This window comes from Bacillus rossius, chromosome 10 (assembly GCF_032445375.1).
Source record: "Bacillus rossius redtenbacheri isolate Brsri chromosome 10, Brsri_v3, whole genome shotgun sequence".
NCBI classification, from domain to species: domain Eukaryota; kingdom Metazoa; phylum Arthropoda; class Insecta; order Phasmatodea; family Bacillidae; genus Bacillus; species Bacillus rossius.
In genome coordinates, this window is record NC_086337.1 from 54,377,740 (window position 1) to 54,398,826 (window position 21,087).

At 43.1% G+C, this 21,087-nt stretch overlaps 1 protein-coding gene across 1 annotated transcript in view; it reads left to right on the forward strand.

The window, feature by feature from the left end:
* Positions 1-18,222, forward strand: part of LOC134536167 (U5 small nuclear ribonucleoprotein 200 kDa helicase) — a 49,277-nt gene extending 31,055 nt beyond the window's left edge. The window contains exons 17-27 of the mRNA XM_063375799.1: positions 190-346; positions 2,767-2,873; positions 3,825-3,924; positions 6,656-6,803; positions 7,451-7,610; positions 8,115-9,083; positions 9,403-10,629; positions 11,741-12,023; positions 16,079-16,321; positions 16,799-16,922; positions 17,603-18,222. Coding sequence (XP_063231869.1) covers positions 190-346; positions 2,767-2,873; positions 3,825-3,924; positions 6,656-6,803; positions 7,451-7,610; positions 8,115-9,083; positions 9,403-10,629; positions 11,741-12,023; positions 16,079-16,321; positions 16,799-16,922; positions 17,603-17,724 — 3,640 coding nt within the window. The 3' untranslated portion in view covers positions 17,725-18,222. The remainder of the gene's footprint in view (positions 1-189; positions 347-2,766; positions 2,874-3,824; positions 3,925-6,655; positions 6,804-7,450; positions 7,611-8,114; positions 9,084-9,402; positions 10,630-11,740; positions 12,024-16,078; positions 16,322-16,798; positions 16,923-17,602) is intronic.
* The last annotated feature ends 2,865 nt before the right edge of the window (positions 18,223-21,087 follow it).

Consider the following 21,087-nt stretch of genomic DNA (forward strand, 5'->3'; position numbering starts at 1 on the left):
ATTCGCAGATGTCTAGTGAAAACCTTCGTAATTCATAAAAAGGGAATGACTTTTTTTGTTTGTATTATTAGAAAGAGAACTTCGTGGTTTTAACTTTGTTTGAGTGCATGGATAATCACTGACCAAATGTAACGGTGCTTGGGAAGTGTCTGCCGTGGTTGTGATTGGTTGCGCTGCTCGGTCGTGCAGGATGCTGCGCGCGCCGACACTGTACGGGGTCTCCCACGACCGGGTGAAGGAGGACCCCTTGCTGGAGCAGCACCGCGCCGACCTCATCCACACCGCGGCCCTGCACCTAGAGCGCAGCGGCCTCATCAAGTACGACCGCAAGACGGGCCACTTCCAGGTTCGCGTGAAGCCCGGCTGAATAGAAGTATATGTGTGTGTGTGTGTGTTCAAATTTTAAAGTTTTTATTTTTGGCGTGACGTCTAATAAATCGATGAACGCCGGCTGCACGCACGAAAAAGTGTCCCACTACGGATGTCCCACTACGGATGTGTCCTGTTTGCTCGTTGTACGCATGCGTGGCATCTCTCTTCATGCTCATTGTACGCATGCAAGGCATCTCTCTTCCACTCGATTGGAACAACCATCGATTTGACTTTTCAATCATTATTTCGTCGTTTGAATTATTAATATTATGTAATTTAACGATCGTCCACCGATTTTCAGCACATTCGGTACGGTTATTTAAAAGTAATGTTGAATATTCAAATACGTTTTGAACCAACAATGGTGTTTTACAGTTACACATAATAATTCAAATTACACCCGGGATCTTATGCACAATATTTTAAAAAATATTGTAACACATTATAAATAATATTTGGTGTATTTGGGATGCGTATTTGTTATAAAATTGTGTTATAAAAACGAAATAATAATATTCCCTTACCGTGAACAAAATTTTTATAAATGTGTATATAAAATCTGAAACTATTACTTTTAAAATATGGCCATGTGGCTGCGCGGTCAGCATTGGTAGCTTCTAATCCAAAGGTTGTCGGTTCGAATCCCGGCAGCTGTGAAATTTTTTTTTGTACTTGTAAAAATAAATACGCCACACACAACATTTCAAAATTAATAAATATATTTGAATTAATGAATGCAAATAAAAGTAAATTCATTAATTAACTTGTACATTTCATTTCACTCCTTTGTATCCATACAAAATAGTGATAATTTAATAAAAATGATTCAATTTTATTCATAAAAGTATGCAGAGGTAGATTTTATCATGCAAAAGATAGAAAAATTTAAAAAAAATATCTTCCTCAAAGAATATAATATTTTTAATGCCTAAATGGTTTGGTTGCAAAAACCTATTACGGCTCAGTATCAGGCCGAATATGATATTTCCTTTTCTTCTGGATCAATCATTTCATCAATGTTTTGTTATGACGTTGTCACGTTAAACTATCGTCCGTAAACCAACTTTACAGACAACCAATTTTTTTTACTTATAATCAATGTTTTTTAATAAAATGTTATGTTCATAGTTGTAAGACTTTTATAGTTTTTTTTTTTTATCTTTTAGTGTTTATATCATGTAGAGAGTGTAATTTTTAGTCAATAGTATCACACTTGTTTATTTTTTCTTGTGAATCATGTCAAAAAAAATTTTTTGTGAGGGATAGTATTATTAGTATCATTGGAGTCTTTAAGTTAGGTAAATTTCTCTGTTTTTTTTTAATGTGAAAATGTTTGCAGGTTAAGTTATCATGTTTATTTCCTATTGTTATGGATGTGTAGCTTGATAGATTATTGCACCTCAAACCACCCGGGTTAGCTGAAAATTGGTCTGATGTGGACATACATATATAGTTCATTAGCACTTGAAAAAAAAATGAGTTGGGCATTGAAAATTATGTTAGTTCCAGACAAATTGTTGCAGTCGTCGATTAGGTAATGAAATAATGTCTCTCAGACACCAAACTGATGATTTTATTATTACTCGAAGAAAATTTACTGTCCTCATTGCAGCCATCTTGCGACCACAAAAGTATACAAATTTTCACACGTAACCTCTTCTTTGACTCCAAAAACAAAGACGTCGACTGTTCACAGGTACTGAAGGATGAAAATTAGTTTGAAAGACAGTTCACAATTTTGTCCCATGGTTGCACCCAAATTCACAGTACAGCCGAAGAACTCTGTACTTCGGAACAAAGACAGAGTTCACCCGATCCTTGTATTGGGCTCGTACAGATGACTGGTCGAAAAATTCAAGGAAAAGTTCCAAAAATGAAAAGAAAAAAAAGTTGATTATATGCAGTAGCTCCAGGACCACAGCTGCAAAATTCACATGAAAAATCGTTAATTAAAACTTTTTTTACAACTTTAAAAGTAATAATGTTCGCAGGCTTTCACGGCCATTGTCTGAAGCAGCTTGGCTTCTGGGTTTTAGCCGTGTCCTTGGCGGTGAATAATTCACCGACGTTTCGGTCGACACTGCAGTCGCCATCATCAGCAGGTAACTGCTCCCTGACGATGGCAGACTGCAGTGTCGACCGGGTAACGTTGGCGAATTATTCGCCAAGGACACGGCTGCAACCCTTGAAGCCGAGCTACTTAAACTTGGAAAGTAGTAACCTGGTGGGTTGTTACAAGGTCAGGTGAGTTAACACAGTTCAAAACAAAGCTTGTTCAACTATCCAAAACAAAAAAAAAAGACTCCTGTTAAGCATTGCATCGCGTTTCAGTATTGGAAAAATCCCTCTGAAGTGAAATGGTGAACTTGGTTGAGATGGCTGACCGTGTTCCAGAGCACGGAGCTGGGCCGCATCGCCAGCCACTACTACTGCACCCACGAGACCATGGCCACATACAACCAGCTGCTGAAGAGGACGCTCAGCGAGATAGAGCTGTTCAGGTACACCTCCTCACCGTCAGGGGGGGGGGGGGGGGGGGGGGGGGGGGGAAGGTTAGGGGTTCAACTCCCCCCCCCCCCCCCCCCCTAGCACCAAATCTTTAATTAATTTCTTATTCATCACTCAAACAAATTTCATATTAAAATTAATAAAATTTTTACCATTACAATATTTAAATTTAAGTACCGAAAACTGCTAAAATAGCACTATTTTACACCTTAAAATCCAAATTTTCGCGGGGGAAGACCCCCGGACCCCCTGCTTTAATACAGGGGGGGAGGGGGCCCCATGCTTCTTAACACCCCCCATACACAAATCCTGGCTACGCCACTGGGGGGGAGTGATGGACTTATGATGGTAGAGAAGTATGTGCTGCTTGGCTGCAAGTACTCAAAATTGGAATTTCGAGTCGAGTTTTAAATCAGTAACGGTGCAGAAAAGTAACTAAACTTCAAATTCCAACTGCTATTTGCCAAATTGTCTTCTTTTTTCTTTTCCTCTCACTTTTCTTCAATTTCAAGTTGAACATTAAATATTAATAGTTCTACACTGTCCACCTAAATCATGTGAAAATTATTATTTTTATTTGTTAAAAGAGCCTTCTGACTTTAGAATTTTCATGTTAATTATTAGGTCTATTGGTATGACATTTACACATGTTTAATTAAACTTATATGTATGGTCAGCCGTGTGTTATAACCAAATTTTAAAAAAAAAAATTTCATTAAAAAGTCCTGAAATTGTTTACCAGCTGTTTGTAAACACCTTGTTACGTATAAATGTTATATATACAAAAAAATTTCTCATCGCTAGTCACAATGTTTAATATGATACTCTTTCCTTCTTCCTATTTCCTTCTACCCCTTTCGTTCCTTTGTCTCCAGGTTTTGCCTCGTTTCCATGCCCTTGATTACCTTTTTCATTAAATGAAAATATAATTTGGCCATTTGCAGGGTTTTCTCCCTCTCTGGTGAGTTTCGCAACATCACTGTCCGTGAAGAGGAGAAAGTGGAGCTGCAGAAACTGATGGAGAGGGTTCCGATTCCTATAAAGGTACGGCTTTTTTTCTTTGTATGTTACTGTAACAGTTGAATTATATACTATCTTTGAAATAGTAGCTATAATGTTGTATGCCTAGGTAGATAGCTTTAGATCATTAGCCCCTACAGAGACTATTCGGGTGGAACCCAGAAAGTTGACGTGAGCTGGGGGTTCCAATGAACGTGGGGATGGCAAATAACAGCCGTACTGCAGTTCAGGAACACATGGACAAATGAAAAAGTCAGGGAATTTGATGGTTGTCAGGAGAAACTTGGATATATAAAAGGAAAACAATGTCCAGGTTTAAAAAAAAATTTTGGATTTTGAAGAATTGTTATTTAGTTAAATAAATACTAGGTATACATCAGAACTCAATAATACAAACCTGAAAGGACTGTAATTTTGACAAATTCAATAACAAGGTTTTTTTATTATCCGTACTATTACAAAATTTAATCACAGTTTTTATATATGTAATTACTAGAGACCCCGAAAAATGGTGAAGCGCGAAATTCACGAAATAACGCGAAAATTTGATACTTTAAACGAATTTTGCGACTTTCCTTTGATTTTGACATAGTCGCGAAATTCACGAATTTTCGCGCAAAATTCACGCTTTTTCGCACAAAATAATGTCCTTATGTCGTAAGTTCTATTTATTTACGCCATCATAAACATAGGCGTGAAATAAACATAGACTGAAAGACTAGTGCCGTGATATTATCTTCGTTTTGACACATTACTGAAATTCACATACTATTTTTATTTCTCTGTTTACAAACAGCAAATATTGCCATCGCAAATGAAAACAAAATGTAAAAATTGTCAACAATCGATATGTGCGCACTACCAACATAACAAATTGACTCCACAGTTTTCGTGTTTTGAATAATGGTCATTTCTGCCGCAAGGCGCACTGGTGTCGATTTTTCTAACCTAATTTAATCGCATTGAGCTAAGATGGCAGTCATTTTTGCGTGCACATATCTATGAGTGTTTACAACTACCGTCCACATTTTGTAAGTTTTGTGATACAATTGAATTTGTGGCTAAGATGCCGAAAACTTCGACAATGTTTGATCGCGAAAGAGAGATAAAATCGGATGATTTTATATTTTTGATCAGCGGGACAAAATTATGATGTGCAAGTTCTGCAACGTGCGGGTTGATTGTACACGCAAAGACACGTGCAAAAAGCATGTGGCAAATGACACACACAAAACAAAACAAAAAAGACAATTATTTTGTCAAGCATTCTATCGTGTCTAAACAAATCTTGATAGGCGACAGCGTGAATAAAGCAAACAAGCTTTAAAGTGCAGAAAACAAGAATTTTTTTTCTGATTTTGTTAATATGATGCTGTAAGTTAACATTCCTTTGGAAAAAGCTGATCATCCAGCTATGAGGGAATGGTGTAACACCCATGTTGAAGGTTAGCCTTATTTATTTATAAATGTTTTCCCCCTCTAATAAAAGTTCATAAGCATATGTAGGCCTACAATATTATCGATTAACTTACCTTTACTTTAAATAAATATGCAAGTACCTCAGATTAACAAACACATAAATAGGATGGATTGCATTGTGAAATGGTGAGCACACCACAAGATATTTTTGACTGATTGATTGATGGTTTGACTCTGTAATCCAGCAGTACCTAATCTAGAAAAGGTTAGGTTAGGTTTGGCTAAGAATTATTTTGAGTAAATGAGCCCATTAATATTTTCAGCGATAACCTTATAAATGCTACCTAGTATTTATAAGTATATTGTAAATTATGTATACATTTTAGGTGCAGGGGATTTGCCATCATCAGCCAACAATCTTAGAGAAACTTATGTCCCAAAAATTGGCCAGGCAAATAAGGAAGCAGTAAGGCTATGAGGTTTTTTTTACACCGCCAATGGCATAATTTTTTCACAATTTTTTGGGGTCTCTACTGATTGCTTATTTTTACACAGATTTTTTGCACCGCTTGCTAATTTTTACACCGGTTTTTTGCACCGCTTTTGTCATTTTTTTTCACCGAAATGAGCCAGTTTTATTTACCATTTTCTGGGGTCCTTACTAATTACTAAATCAAATTCAAATGAAATTAATAACTTTTTTCTCATTTAGTGCATGCATAACACACATAAAAAATTCAAAATGCTCCAAGGGAACTTGCACACAATTTAGGATAGTTACACCTAGGCACAAAATATAATTTTGTACAATACTATTTTTTTAAGGATTTAAGACAAGAAAAAAGCAAAGGTTGAGAAAGTACCTACACAAATATATACCATCATTTTGGAAGGATTTCTCATTTATAAGCTTTTTCCCTCAAACTACACTGCAAATTATTTTAGTTTAAACTTAATATTGTTTCTTATATTTTCTCTAGGATATTTGTACTAACCATCCTTTACAGCGTGTAATTTTTAACCCTTTGAACAAAAACAACTCTGCAATACATAATGAGTCCGAAAAATGGGTCAATCCCCCACTTTCTTTGATTCAAATACCAAATTTTACTTTCTTTTCTAATGAAAGTGTGGAAAATTTAAGTAAGGATAAATCTAAATATACATTCATTTTCCTGTTATAAAATGAGCGTAATGACACCAGATTATTTCCTCTTGTAACAGTGTTAAAGGCCCAAAATGTTTTGAATTTTTCTGTACTCATTTGGTTGGCACGGAAGTATGTAGTATCACTGTCAGCCGGCGTGACGGTCGGGTGTGGTCGCCGTGGTTGCAGGAGAGCATCGAGGAGCCGAGCGCGAAGGTGAATGTGCTGCTCCAGGCCTACATCTCGCAGCTCAAGCTGGAGGGCTTTGCGCTCATGTCCGACATGGTGTTCGTCACGCAGTCCGCCTCGCGCCTCATGAGGGCCATCTTCGAGATAGGTGGGTGCCCGCATTCTGTACCATCTTTAGGGTATAAGAAGTTTTTAATATTTTAAAATTTTATTATAATAATTTTAATTTCATATATGTGTGTGTCTCTCTCTTTCTTACTCTCTCTCTCTCTCTCGCTCTCTCTATATATATCAATTTTACTAATTTTTGATTTTTCTAAGGCCATAAATTGGTGTCAATAATTGACAGTACATATATTATTATTGTCCTAGTCATTCCCAGACAGTGCTAAACACCAGTTGTTATTTCACAGGGAAAACTTATTTGTAGCTGTCTGTCACTGTTAATGTGCTCTATGCTTGAAAAAAATCAAACAAAATTTTTATATTAAAAATGAATTTAAATTAAAAAAAATGGTTGGCAAAGACAGTTAAAAAAAGACGGTGTTCTGTTACTGTGAGAAACGTTTTACGGTCGTATTAGTTGAAGAAGTAACTAACTGTATTTATAAATTTAAAAAAAAAAAAAAAAAAAGTAAGTAAATTAAATCAATATTACCAAAGTTTCACATTTTAAAAATGAAACTAACCTAAAAATAAAACCATAAAATCTTACCATTGTGTCACACCGCAAAGTTGTATTGCTTCACCACTCTACGTTCAAGTGCGCAGTGAAGTGAGTGTGACTGTGTGCAGTGCTGTACCGGGGCTGGGCGCAGCTGGCCGATAAGGCCCTGTCGCTGTGCAAGATGGTGGACCGCCGGATGTGGCAGTCCATGTCCCCCTTGCGGCAGTTCAGGAAGATGCCCGAGGAGATCGTCAAGAAGATCGAAAAGAAGAACTTCCCGTGGGAGAGGTGAGGAGGAAACACGTTCCTGCAGTAGAAACCTTTGATTACACTTTTTAAGGGACCACTAGAAAAAAAATTATACGTTAAGCGATATTCTCTGTTGTTGATACTGTAAAGATACTCTGGAGATAAATTAATAAAGTAATAATGTATTTAACATTAGCTTAGTGTAAAAGGCCACATAATAAGTTCTTTGATGTGTTTGACTCCACACGTTTTTAGTATCTTGTGGGTTTTTGTTAGAAATTCTATACTATTTAATAGTGAAAAACAACACTCATTTTGTTTCTATATGTACTATTCTTGTGTTTTAGTACTATTAATATGTATAAAATTATTCTTGTTGGGTAAGTTATAAAAGTATTAGCTACATTTGAATTTTTATTCAGAATCTCCAGAAATTTTTTTGTTACTATGTTGTTTGGTTGTAATTGCTACAGAATAAAATATGTAGATTTTTTTTTTTTTAGATTTATTATTGCTAATGTGTGGAATATTTGTGTGAGACAGGTTGTACGACCTGGGACCCAACGAGATAGGGGAGTTGATTCGCGTCCCGAAGCTCGGGAAGACCATCCACAAGTACGTGCACCAGTTCCCGAAGCTGGAGCTGTCGACCCACATCCAGCCCATCACCCGGTCGACCCTGCGCGTCGAGCTCACCATCACCCCGGACTTCCAGTGGGACGAGAAGGTGCACGGGGCGTCGGAGGCGTTCTGGATCCTCGTGGAGGACGTGGACTCGGAGGTGATCCTGCACCACGAGTACTTCCTGCTGAAGGCCAAGTTCGCGGCCGACGAGCACCACGTCAAGTTCTTCGTGCCCGTGTTCGAGCCGCTGCCGCCCCAGTACTTCCTCCGGATCGTGTCGGACCGGTGGATCGGCGCGGAGACCCAGCTGCCCGTGTCCTTCCGGCACCTGATCCTTCCCGAGAAGAACCTCCCGCCGACGGAGCTGCTGGACCTGCAGCCCCTGCCCATCACGGCGCTGCGCAACGCGGAGTTCGAGGCGCTGTACGCCGGCCGCTTCCCGCAGTTCAACCCCATCCAGACGCAGGTGTTCAACGCCCTGTACAACAGCGACGACAACGTGTTCGTGGGGGCGCCGACGGGCTCGGGGAAGACCACGGTCGCGGAGTTCGCGGTGCTGCGCATGTTCTCGCAGGGCGCGGAGGGGCGCTGCGTGTACCTGGTGCCGCGGGACGCGCTCGCGGAGCTGGTGTTCGCAGACTGGCAGCACAAGTTCGGCCGGCTGCTGGGCAAGAAGGTGGTGCTGCTCACGGGCGAGACCGGCACGGACCTCAAGCTGCTGGCCAAGGGACAGGTGGTGGTCTGCACCGCCGAGAAGTGGGACGTGCTGTCGCGGCGCTGGAAGCAGAGGAAGAACGTGCAGAACGTGCAGCTGTTCATAGTCGACGAGCTGCAGCTCATCGGCGGGGAGGATGGCCCGGTCCTGGAAGTGGTCTGCTCCCGCATGAGGTAAAGTTGCACAAACAATTATGGAACTTTAGTTTTCAGGTTCCCCCCCCCCCCTCCACCCCCTTTTCAGTAACTACAGCAGTAAAAAAAAATTACTATACTATTTTCATATCTTACAGGTATGATTTCTGACTTGAAAAATTACTCTTAAGAGACACTTACTAATTTGTTTTTTTTTTTTTTCTATGTAGGAAAAATGTAATTAATTATTTCATTTTCTTTGTATTTTAAGTTCTGTGAGCTGTTAATGTTATTTGCTAATATTTTTGGCCACTTAGTTTTTTCTACCGTGTGTTGAATATTTGATTGTTCATTGCAGATACATTTCATCACAGATTGAGAAGCAGATCAGGATCGTGGCCCTGTCTGCGTCGCTGGCGGACGCGCGCGACGTGGCGCAGTGGCTGGGCTGCAACGCCAACGCGACGTTCAACTTCCACCCCAGCGTGCGTCCCATCCCGCTGGAGCTCCACGTGCAGGGGTTCAACATCACACACAACGGGTCCCGGCTGATCGCCATGGCCAAGCCCGTCTACAACGCCATCCTGAAGCACAGCCCGCACAAGCCCGTGATCGTGTTCGTGCCGACGCGCAAGCAGGCCCGCCTCACGGCCATCGACCTGCTGACCTTCACCGCGGCCGAGGGCCAGCCCAACAGGTTCTTCCACGCGGAGGAGAAGGACATCAAGCCCTTCCTGGACCGCATGTCCGACAAGACGCTGAAGGAGACCCTGTCCCAGGGCGTGGCCTACATCCACGAGGGCCTGACGGTGAGCGACCACCAGCTGGTGGAGCAGCTGTTCGACTCGGGCGCCATCCAGGTGGCGGTGGTCACGCGCAACCTGTGCTGGGGCGTGGGCATCGCGGCGCACCTGGTGGTGATCATGGACACCCAGTACTACAACGGGAAGATCCACGCGTACGAGGACCACCCCATCACGGACGTGCTGCAGATGGTGGGGCGCGCCAACCGGCCCCTGGAGGACGACGACGCCAAGTGCGTGCTGATGTGCCAGAGCGCCAAGAAGGACTTCTTCAAGAAGTTCCTGAACGAGTCGCTGCCCGTGGAGAGCCACCTGGACCACCGGCTGCACGACCACTTCAACGCGGAGATCGTCACCAAGACGATCGAGAACAAGCAGGACGCGGTGGACTACCTGACCTGGACGTTCCTGTATCGCCGCCTCACGCAGAACCCCAACTACTACAACCTGCACGGCGTGACGCACCGCCACCTGTCGGACCACCTGTCCGAGCTGGTGGAGAGCACGCTCGGCGACCTGGAGCAGTCCAAGTGCATCAGCGTGGAGGACGAGATGGACACGGTGCCCTTGAACCTGGGCATGATCGCCGCCTACTACTACATCAACTACTCCACCATCGAGCTGTTCAGCCTGTCGCTGAACAGCAAGACCAAGATCCGCGGGCTGCTGGAGATCATCTCGTCGGCGGCGGAGTACGAGGACGTGCCGGTGCGGCACCGCGAGGACGGCCTGCTGCGCGGCCTGGCCCAGCGGCTGCCCAACAAGCTGCCGCCCAACGCCAGGTGCGCCCTCGCTCTCCCCATCCAATAAATATAAATTATATTTTGTCAATAATAATGGTTTGATAGGCATGGTCGGGCAGAGAAATTTGACTTCGGGCGGGCTCGGGCGGGTAATTGTCCAAAATTTTCGGGCTCGGGCAATCTCGGTCGGGCATCAAAATCAGTTAATGAAATAAATTTTGAACATAAAATAGTCGTACTTAAGTTTGCATTGACAAACCTGAACTGTTTTTATTTATTTACTACACCGCACTGATATGAAAGTTAAACATTAAACTAAAAAATAGAGTGCATATTAATCTTGGAAATAAAGTGCTTATTAACTAAATTGTGTTTGGGTAGCTGCTTGAAGGTTCATTGTCACTGCTGATTGTTTGACCTACACTTCCACTGGTATCCATTTTGGTAAAATAATGACATGAATTAAATAGAAACAATTCACAACCACTTTCTGCAAATGCCACGCAACTACAATGTGTGTAATTAAAGTCAGCTTATAATCCTTCTCGCACACAGCAAGCAGCTCCACCGGCCTTGAACACTACTTTGTGACTATTGAGCAGTGAGCATCCGCCGTGCGTGCGCGCGCGCGCGCGCGTGTGTGTGTGTGTGTGTGAGAGAGAGGCGGGCGACCAGCTGCATCGTTAGTCAGCCAGCGAGAGTAACGGTAAATGTTGACCTTGATCACTTCCGCTTGCTGCAGGGCTCGCTCTCTTATATCTGTCTCCCCCTCCCACAAACACACTTGCTGACCGGGCACCTTCTTTATCTTATCTCTCACGCACACTCACTTCACCGGCTGGTGCCGGGACGGCGGCGGCGTGGCATGTTCCTGCAGCTGCCGCGCGTTCCAAAAAAAAGAAGCTTTGTTTACTTGCGCCGTGCGGTATTGCCGTTTTCCAAGGTGCCCGATATTTTCGGGCACTGAAATACCCGCCCGGAATTTCGGGTATACTTGATACCCGAAACACTGCCCGAAATTTCGGGTACCACACCATCCCTAGGTTTGAACCCCCAAAACACCCTTCCCTGGGTACGCCTATGGAGTGTACTGTACGGGAGTGAGCGTGGAGTGTGGAGGGTGAGCGAGGAAGTGCGTGCGTGTGCGCAGGTTCAACGACCCGCACGTGAAGACCAACCTGCTGCTGCAGGCGCACCTGTCGCGGCTGCAGCTGGGGGCGGAGCTGCAGGGCGACACGGAGGCCGTCCTCGGCAGGGCCGTGCGCCTGATCCAGGCGTGCGTGGACGTGCTCAGCTCCAACGGCTGGCTGTCGCCCGCGGTGGCGGCCATGGAGCTGGCCCAGATGGTCACGCAGGCCATGTGGAGCAAGGACTCCTACCTCAGGCAGCTGCCGCACTTCACCCCGGACGTCATCAAGAGCTGCACGGAGAAGGTAGGGCACCGCGTGATGAACGCCTGAATGCAAGTTATTACGCCGTTCAGCACCTCAATGTAATGTACAGTATGAAATCAGTCAGCAGTCTTACAAAATTTAAATTTATTTTTTATAATGAGTCATTGACTAGCTTATATTTATATAGCATTAAATTTGTCCCAAACTGTATAAAATGAAAAGATGGGGAAAAATTAATAACTTTGTTTGATCATTTTTTTATTTGATGATATTGGCACATTTTTCAAACAATTTTATTTTATTTTTGTGAGTAGTTCTTTTCTAGACATGCTTATTGCTAATGATTTTACTGTATAAATGCATTCTGGTGTCAATAAAAACGAGCTTATTTTGGGAAAATAAATGTTAAGTATGTTTTAGTTTCATATTTGTTGAATAATACACTACGTTTATGAAAAAAAGACAATTAATAAAAATAAAAACAATCAATAACACAGAAATCTCCCGTTTTAAAAATATAACTGTCCCAAAGATAATAACATAAAATATTGTCTGTAGCTATTGTCAGTAGTGTTGGCTTCACCATCCAGATTGGTTCGTATATTCCCAGTTTTTTCAACCGAGCGAGGAACTTTCAAGCATGGTCCATCTTGATGATTGTTTTCCATAGTTTTGTATATCAATCTAGGCAAATGCTGGGATGTCTCTTATTATCCCAGTGTCGTGGAGACGGTAAGCTCTAACTAACACACGCACTGATGAATTTACCACATTGCAATGAAAGATCTTTAATCTTGCTTATTATGGTTCAGCACTTCCAGTAATCGGGCACTAATCTAGCCGCTCACATTTAGACTTTATTTAGGTTGGTATTAGCTGTTGACTTCGACAGCCAGGCTACAGTACTGTGCTGGCCTGTATATTTAGTTTGTGTTGCACGAAGAGATGTTGACTGATATAATTAGCGGATGCAACATTTGTAAGCAACTATAGTTCGATTGAAACGAGTCGCGATAATAACCAACGTCCAGTCACACAACCATGTTGATTATCAGACTGTCCTCTTCCTGTGCGCAGGTGCACCAACCTACTTCCTGGCCACTCCAGTGTGACCAACCACAATACCCTGCAGGGCGGGAAGTTTAAAATGTTCAAAGTCTGTACACTACACTAAACATGCTCAAACCATATACTCGGAAAGTCGGAACAGTTTGCTCAGGGTTGATTGTTACGCTGTGACTTCCTCGCATGCTGCTGCGTGGTTCTCGATCCCGGCGCGAGCGTGATGTAGAGACGGGAGGGCGTGACTCGTGGTGTAGAGACGGAGGGCGTGACTAGTGGTGTAGAGACGGAGGGTGTGACTCAAGGTGTAGAGACGGGAGGGCATGACTCGTGGTGTAGAGACGGAGGCCGTGACTAGTGGTGTAGAGACGGAGGGTGTGACTAGTGGTGTAGAGACGGAGGGTGTGACTAGTGGTGTAGAGACGGAGGGTGTGACTCGTGGTGTAGAGACGGGAGGGCGTGACTAGTGGTGTAGAGACGGAGGGCGTGACTAGTGGTGTAGAGACGGAGGGTGTGACTAGTGGTGTAGAGACGGAGGGTGTGACTCGTGGTGTAGAGACGGAGGGTGTGACTCGTGGTGTAGAGAGGGAGGGTGTGACTCCTTGTGTAGAGAGGGAGGGTGTGACTTGTGGTGTAGAGACGGAGGGTGTGACTTGTGGTGTAGAGATGGAGGGCGTGACTAGTGGTGTAGAGATGGAGGGTGTGACTAGTGGTGTAGAGACGGAGGGTGTGACTCGTGGTGTAGAGACGGGAGGGCGTGACTCGTGGTGTAGAGACGGAGGGCGTGACTAGTGGTGTAGAGACGGAGGGTGTGACTAGTGGTGTAGAGACGGAGGGTGTGACTCGTGGTGTAGAGACGGAGGGTGTGACTCGTGGTGTAGGGACGGAGGGCGTGACTCGTGGTGTAGAGACGGAGGGCGTGACTCGTGGTGTAGGGACGGAGGGCGTGACTCGTGGTGTAGAGACGGAGGGTGTGACTAGTGGTGTAGAGATGGAGGGCATGACTCGTGGTGTAGAGACGGAGGGTGTGACTAGTGGTGTAGGGACGAAGGGCGAGACTAGTGGTGTAGAGATGGAGGGAGTGACTAGTGGTGTAGAGACGGAGGGTGTGACTCGTGGTGTAGAGAGGGAGGGTGTGACTCGTGGTGTAGAGAGGGAGGGTGTGACTCGTGGTGTAGAGACGGAGGGTGTGACTTGTGGTGTAGAGATGGAGGGCGTGACTAGTGGTGTAGAGATGGAGGGTGTGACTAGTGGTGTAGAGACGGAGGGTGTGACTCGTGGTGTAGAGACGGAGGGTGTGACTCGTGGTGTAGGGACGGAGGGCGTGACTCGTGGTGTAGAGACGGAGGGCGTGACTCGTGGTGTAGGGACGGAGGGCGTGACTCGTGGTGTAGAGACGGAGGGTGTGACTAGTGGTGTAGAGATGGAGGGCATGACTCGTGGTGTAGAGACGGAGGGTGTGACTAGTGGTGTAGGGACGAAGGGCGAGACTAGTGGTGTAGACGGAGGGCGTGACTAGTGGTGTAGAGACGGAGGGTGTGACTAGTGGTGTAGGGACGAAGGGCGAGACTAGTGGTGTAGACGGAGGGCGTGACTAGTGGTGTAGAGACGGAGGGCGTGACTAGTGGTGTAGGGACGAAGGGCGAGACTAGTGGTGTAGACGGAGGGCGTGACTAGTGGTGTAGAGACGGAGGGTATGACTAGTGGTGTAGGGACGAAGGGCGAGACTAGTAGAGACGGAGTGTGTGACTCGTGGTGTAGAGACGGAGGGTGTGACTAGTGGTGTAGAGACGGAGGGTGTGACTCGTGGTGTAGAGACGGAGGGTGTGACTAGTGGTGTAGAGACGGAGGGTGTGACTCGTGGTGTAGAGAGGGAGGGTGTGACTCCTGGTGTAGAGAGGGAGGGTGTGACTCGTGGTGTAGAGACGGAGGGTGTGACTCGTGGTGTAGAGATGGAGGGCGTGACTCGTGGTGTAGAGATGGAGGGCGTGACTAGTGGTGTAGAGACGGAGGGTGTGACTCGTGGTGTAAAGACGGGAGGGCGTGACTCGTGGTGTAGAGACGGAGGGCGTGACTCGTGGTGTAGAGACGGAGGGCGTGACTAGTGGTGTAGAGACGGAGGGTGTGACTCGTGGTGTAGAGACGGGAGGGCGTGACTCGTGGTGTAGAGACGGAGGGCGTGACTAGTGGTGTAGAGACGGAGGGTGTGACTAGTGGTGTAGAGATGGAGGGTATGACTAGTGGTGTAGAGACGGAGGGTGTGACTCGTGGTGTAGAGACGGGAGGGCGTGACTTGTGGTGTAGAGACGGAGGGCGTGACTAGTGGTGTAGAGATGGAGGGAGTGACTAGTGGTGTAGAGACGGAGGGTGTGACTCGTGGTGTAGAGAGGGAGGGTGTGACTCGTGGTGTAGAGAGGGAGGGTGTGACTCGTGGTGTAGAGACGGAGGGTGTGACTCGTGGTGTAGAGACGGAGGGTGTGACTCGTGGTGTAGAGATGGAGGGCGTGACTAGTGGTGTAGAGATGGAGGGTGTGACTAGTGGTGTAGAGACGGAGGGTGTGACTCGTGGTGTAGAGACGGAGGGTGTGACTCGTGGTGTAGGGACGGAGGGCGTGACTCGTGGTGTAGAGACGGAGGGCGTGACTCGTGGTGTAGGGACGGAGGGCGTGACTCGTGGTGTAGAGACGGAGGGTGTGACTAGTGGTGTAGAGATGGAGGGCATGACTCGTGGTGTAGAGACGGAGGGTGTGACTAGTGGTGTAGGGACGAAGGGCGAGACTAGTGGTGTAGACGGAGGGCGTGACTAGTGGTGTAGAGACGGAGGGCGTGACTAGTGGTGTAGGGACGAAGGGCGAGACTAGTGGTGTAGACGGAGGGCGTGACTAGTGGTGTAGAGACGGAGGGTATGACTAGTGGTGTAGGGACGAAGGGCGAGACTAGTAGAGACGGAGTGTGTGACTCGTGGTGTAGAGACGGAGGGTGTGACTAGTGGTGTAGAGACGGAGGGCGTGACTCCTGGCCATGGCGCGCAGGGCGTGGAGACGGTGTTCGACATCATGGAGCTGGAGGACGAGGACCGCTCCAAGCTGCTGCAGCTGACGGACGCCCAGATGGCGGACGTGGCGCGCTTCTGCAACCGCTACCCCAACATCGAGATGAGCTACGAGGTGCAGGACAAGGAGCGTCTGCGCACGGGCTCGTCCGTCAACGTGGCGGTGCAGCTGGAGCGCGAGGACGAGGTCACCGGCCCCGTCATCGCCCCCTTCTTCCCGCAGGTGGGGACCAGAATACAGCAGTCCCGACATTTTCAATACATGATCAAAGATGAAGCTACATCTGTATCCTGTTCTGTTTCGCTCCATTTGTGCCAAATATTGATACTCTCCATTAAAAAATCTAATCACATTCTGAAATAAGGTGTGAGCGTAAATTAGGTAGCTTTGTGGGAATTTAATATGACGAAATTCTCATAGCTCAAATATTTTGAATGTTCTTTTGTGTTAAAGAAACGTTGCCTGATCTCACGTTGCATTATTATTATTAAATTAAAATTATTATTTAACTTTCAATCTAATCGATAGATTTTTATTGCCAATTACTGCAAATCTTACGACATGCAAACAATCAATTGACTGCATTGATGTATTTATTATGCGAGTTGAAAATGTCACCATGTCGTAGCTTGTTTGAAGCTGTCATCCATTTTTTTTTTTTTTCATGGTAAGTACAACATTCTTACGTTCCTGTTTCAGAAACGTGAGGAAGGCTGGTGGGTGGTGATTGGAGACCCGAAGAGCAATTCTCTCCTCTCCATCAAGAGGCTTACTTTGCAACAAAAGGCAAAGGTCAAGTTAGATTTTGTGGCTCCTAGTCCTGGTAAGTGTTTCTCAAGTTTCGTTCTGATTAGTGATAAATACAATATTTTTGAGCTAAGTATAAGATTAAACAATCAAGATGTTAATTCATTAAGTTTATTTATTAATCTTTAATTAAATATTATAGGACAAAGTTGCTATCTGCATCCGTCTGTTCGCTTACGTCTTATAAACTACACACTATATTTTGATGCAGTTTCCACTATCTTTTAGAGAATTTTTTTCTGTAGATCACGTATTTTGTATTTATTAAGTAAACCTTCACTTGAATAACCAGTACGCACTTAATAATAATTAAGATTTGCCTTTAAAAATACAAGTTGATAGACATGACCTAGCAACATAGCGGATATGTTATCTATCACAACAAACAAAGCAAGTATTCGAAAAGCAAACCTGTGCAGTTATTTTTTTACAATACCACCGATACCTTGGTATCAGCCGAGAGCTGAATGTCGGCTGGTATACAGTACCAGTATCGGTACCGTACAGCTGTACCTAAATTATATTAATTGCCTCTGAGTATAGTTTTTTTAAAATAAAAAGTTATAGTTGATGGATAGAATACAGATCTGTATAAAATACTGTTAACATGCCTACCGTTGTTTGTATGCCACTTACGGTAAGTATGAGAGGTTGGTAGGTTGCTTTACTACACACAGCGTGCTCGTGTTTCGACAGGCCACCACACCTACACCTTGTACTTCATGAGCGATGCCTACCTGGGCTGCGACCAAGAGTACAAGTTCTCCATCAACGTCGGGGACTTTGAGTCCAGCGGGAGCGAGAGTGGAAGTGACTGAACTTGTTCAAAGAGTGTCTGCATTTCGTGGAGAGGATAAAAAAAATATATAATGTTCTGTTTCATGTAAAATGTGTTGCTTAACATGTCATAGCCTTCAAATTATAGTCAGCAGTGATACGTACAGTTTTATGAGTTAGACAATGTAAATGTGGCTTATTGTAGTAGTTGTATTTTTGTGTATTAATTTCTCTGTACATAATTGATTTTTATTACTATTTAAAGTAAGACAGTGACTTTGATAAATGGCACTTTTTATTTGATGAATCATGCACCAAGCAAGCATGTAAGGCTAAAGATAATATTTTGATATTGCACGACCATGCATAGACACTTTTGATTGGGAGATCCCTGAAATTACAAAATATAGTCAGCTTCAAATCACTTGTGTAGCAACAAGATGCTCATAAATAGATTATACTTTTAAGTGCTGACATCTTATAAAGTTACAAGTCTTAAAATCATGCAATTTGTTCTTAAATAAAATAGTGAAAATTGATGTGACATTCTTTTTAAATTTTCCATGTGGTGAAAGGAATGTATATTGGACAGCTAGAAAACAAATTTTCAGGGTAGCATTAAGGAACTGAAGGTGTATGTTTAGGCTATAGCTGTATCTGAATACATAGGGATGTGTTCATAGCACCCACATCCCTACATTGCTTTGTAAATGCAGCCACAATGTAAAGGACACATTTCTAAAGGATGGATAGTATCCGAATACTTTTATTGCTAGCACCACCTGCTGACAGTTGGTCGTACTAATGTGCACTTTGCCATTTTGAGCTGTGATTTCTACGAATATTAAGCAAAACATAAATAACGACAAATTAAAAAAAATTGAATTTTGCATGGATATTACAAATGTCAGAGATCTAAGTAAAAAATTTATGAATCTCAAAATATTAAAAATACTTATAATGAGCATTATATACCCTGTAAGTTTATGTTCGCCTTTCTGTAATTTTCATTAACATTTTTATTTGTCTCTGTTTGATTTATCACTTATGCTTGTTACATTTTAAACAAATCTTATGAAAAAAAAAACTAAAGAAATATTATATGCGCACAAAATAAAATAATTCCGAAGGTAATGGATTTATGTACGCATCAGTGGATGCAAGTGTCGCAGCACTAGAAATCTTGAGTTTAGTGGATGTATATAGGGATGCCAATGCATCCCTCGTGAGAATTCGGAAGCAACACAAAGATGGCCGCGTCGACTACCATGCACTTCTTTGGGTCCTGTAGCTAAGGAGGCTTTACTAATGAATTTGGCTACTGCACACATTACGTCTGTAACTACATCAGACACCACGTTGCTGCTTCTTCTGTTCATAATTTTAGGTCGAGATTTTCAGCGAGTGTCTTTTCATTATCACTTGCACAGTTTCCAACCACTGTCAAATCTGTCAGTCAGAAGTTTTTAATAATAAAAGTTTATTCATAATAACTAGGCCCGTGCAAATGTCAGTTTATGTAGTTCAAATAAATTTTTAATTCAAATATCAAATTATCCTCAAATAAAAATATCAAATTTTCCGGTTATGGATTATCCTGTTGTCTAAACTTCATAGCCATTGTTCTGTTTACTATGCATGTGATTTAAATTAAACTCCTGCTAACTGTCAACGTACTCATTTTTATAGAAGATCAATGACTTTTAACCTCTTAGTTAATGGTTCGCTTCACCTGGAATATAATCAAATATTCGTAATTTTAATATGGGTATTTTAAATTGAAACTTGAACGAATACCAAAATATTCGTTTTGATTTTGAATATTCACACAGACTTAATGTTAGCTAACGTGGTGCTTGTGTTTGTGACACTTCTTCATGAATTTAATGCAATCTTTTCAGTCAGACAAAGCCTTTGAATACATTTATGTTGTCAAAATTATTACTCAGTGAAATAGCTTATAGTCATGACTGCTTGAATTATAGCCAGGTAACAGTGTGTCGCCACTACAGGGGCATGTTTTCGGAGTAGGGTAACATCCGTCCCATGCTAGACTTGTCTGCCTCACCGAGGGCACAGCTGCATGTAGCCGACACAGTCCCGCGGTGACCTCGTTCGTTGTTCCTCCGCGAGGAGCATCGCGCGCATGTGGGCCAAGGGCCGGGCCGCCGCCGTCTCGAGCCGGCACGACCCGGCGTCGGGTCCGGGGGGCAACTCTACACCCTCCCAGGGCGTAACCCGAGAGCCCCGTGTTCGCAGCACGTCGCGGCTGTCTGGTCGCCGCGGCCTTGCGGGCGTGTGCAGGCCTGCATCTCGTAGCCTTGTCTGCTCTCTTTACTGGAACACGTGACGCTCCACCAAATATTACCAACCTGCCACTTTGCGATAACCAAACTGTTACAAACTTTACGAAATTACAACTTTTATAAAATTTCTAAATCAAATTGTAATATAGTTAAATCTTGCTTACAATTTTATACTGCACCAAAAGGGTGTTTTTTTTTTTTTTTTGGGAAGGGGGTTGGGGGCGAATTGTAAAATAAATTTTTAGGATTACACCTGTGGCTTAAAAAATATAAATATGAGTTTAAGATAGAAGAATAAAGCAAAGGTTTATGTATTACAAAAAGACATACTACTATAATTTTGGAAGAATAAAATTTCTGAGATTTTTCCCCAACCTACAATGAACCAAAGAAATGGCATCAGTATTATATTAGTTTAAACTTTAAGTTGTTCCTTTACAGTATTCTGGTATATTTCTACTAACCATAATTTACCTTGGAACAAAAATAACTTTGTATTGCATAATAACCATACTTTTGTATTAAACATATTTACTTAGCACTGTAACTCTTACATAATTTCTAGGGATGGTAAAAACAGTTTGTATTAATGCATTTTGTACTAACAGGGTTTGTATTAATGAGGTTTCGTTGTACCTTGCACCTTTATATAGTCATATTAAATACATGTTATGTATAGGGACAAGATCATATGGTTTTATATTTAGGTCAATTTCATTTTCAAAACAGGGAGATTTTGGTGTTATTGTTTTTATGTTTATACATTGTCTTAATTCAAAAAAATTGTGTTTTATCCAGCCAATATGAAACTAATTTTTTTATTAACACTTATTTCACCAGAATAGTCACATTTTGACTGACACATGATGCACTTATAGTAAAAAATAATTGGTAATAAGCATGTTTACAACAATATTACTCAGAAAATTAAAAAAAATTAATGTGCAAATATTTGTTATGTTTGTAAAATAAGTGGTCATTGATATAAATACTTTGTACTAAAAAGAGATGCAAGATCAAACAATGTAATATTAATTTTTTTTACTATCTATTTAGTTCATACATTGGGTAAATAGTCATGCTAAAAAAATTACTTTC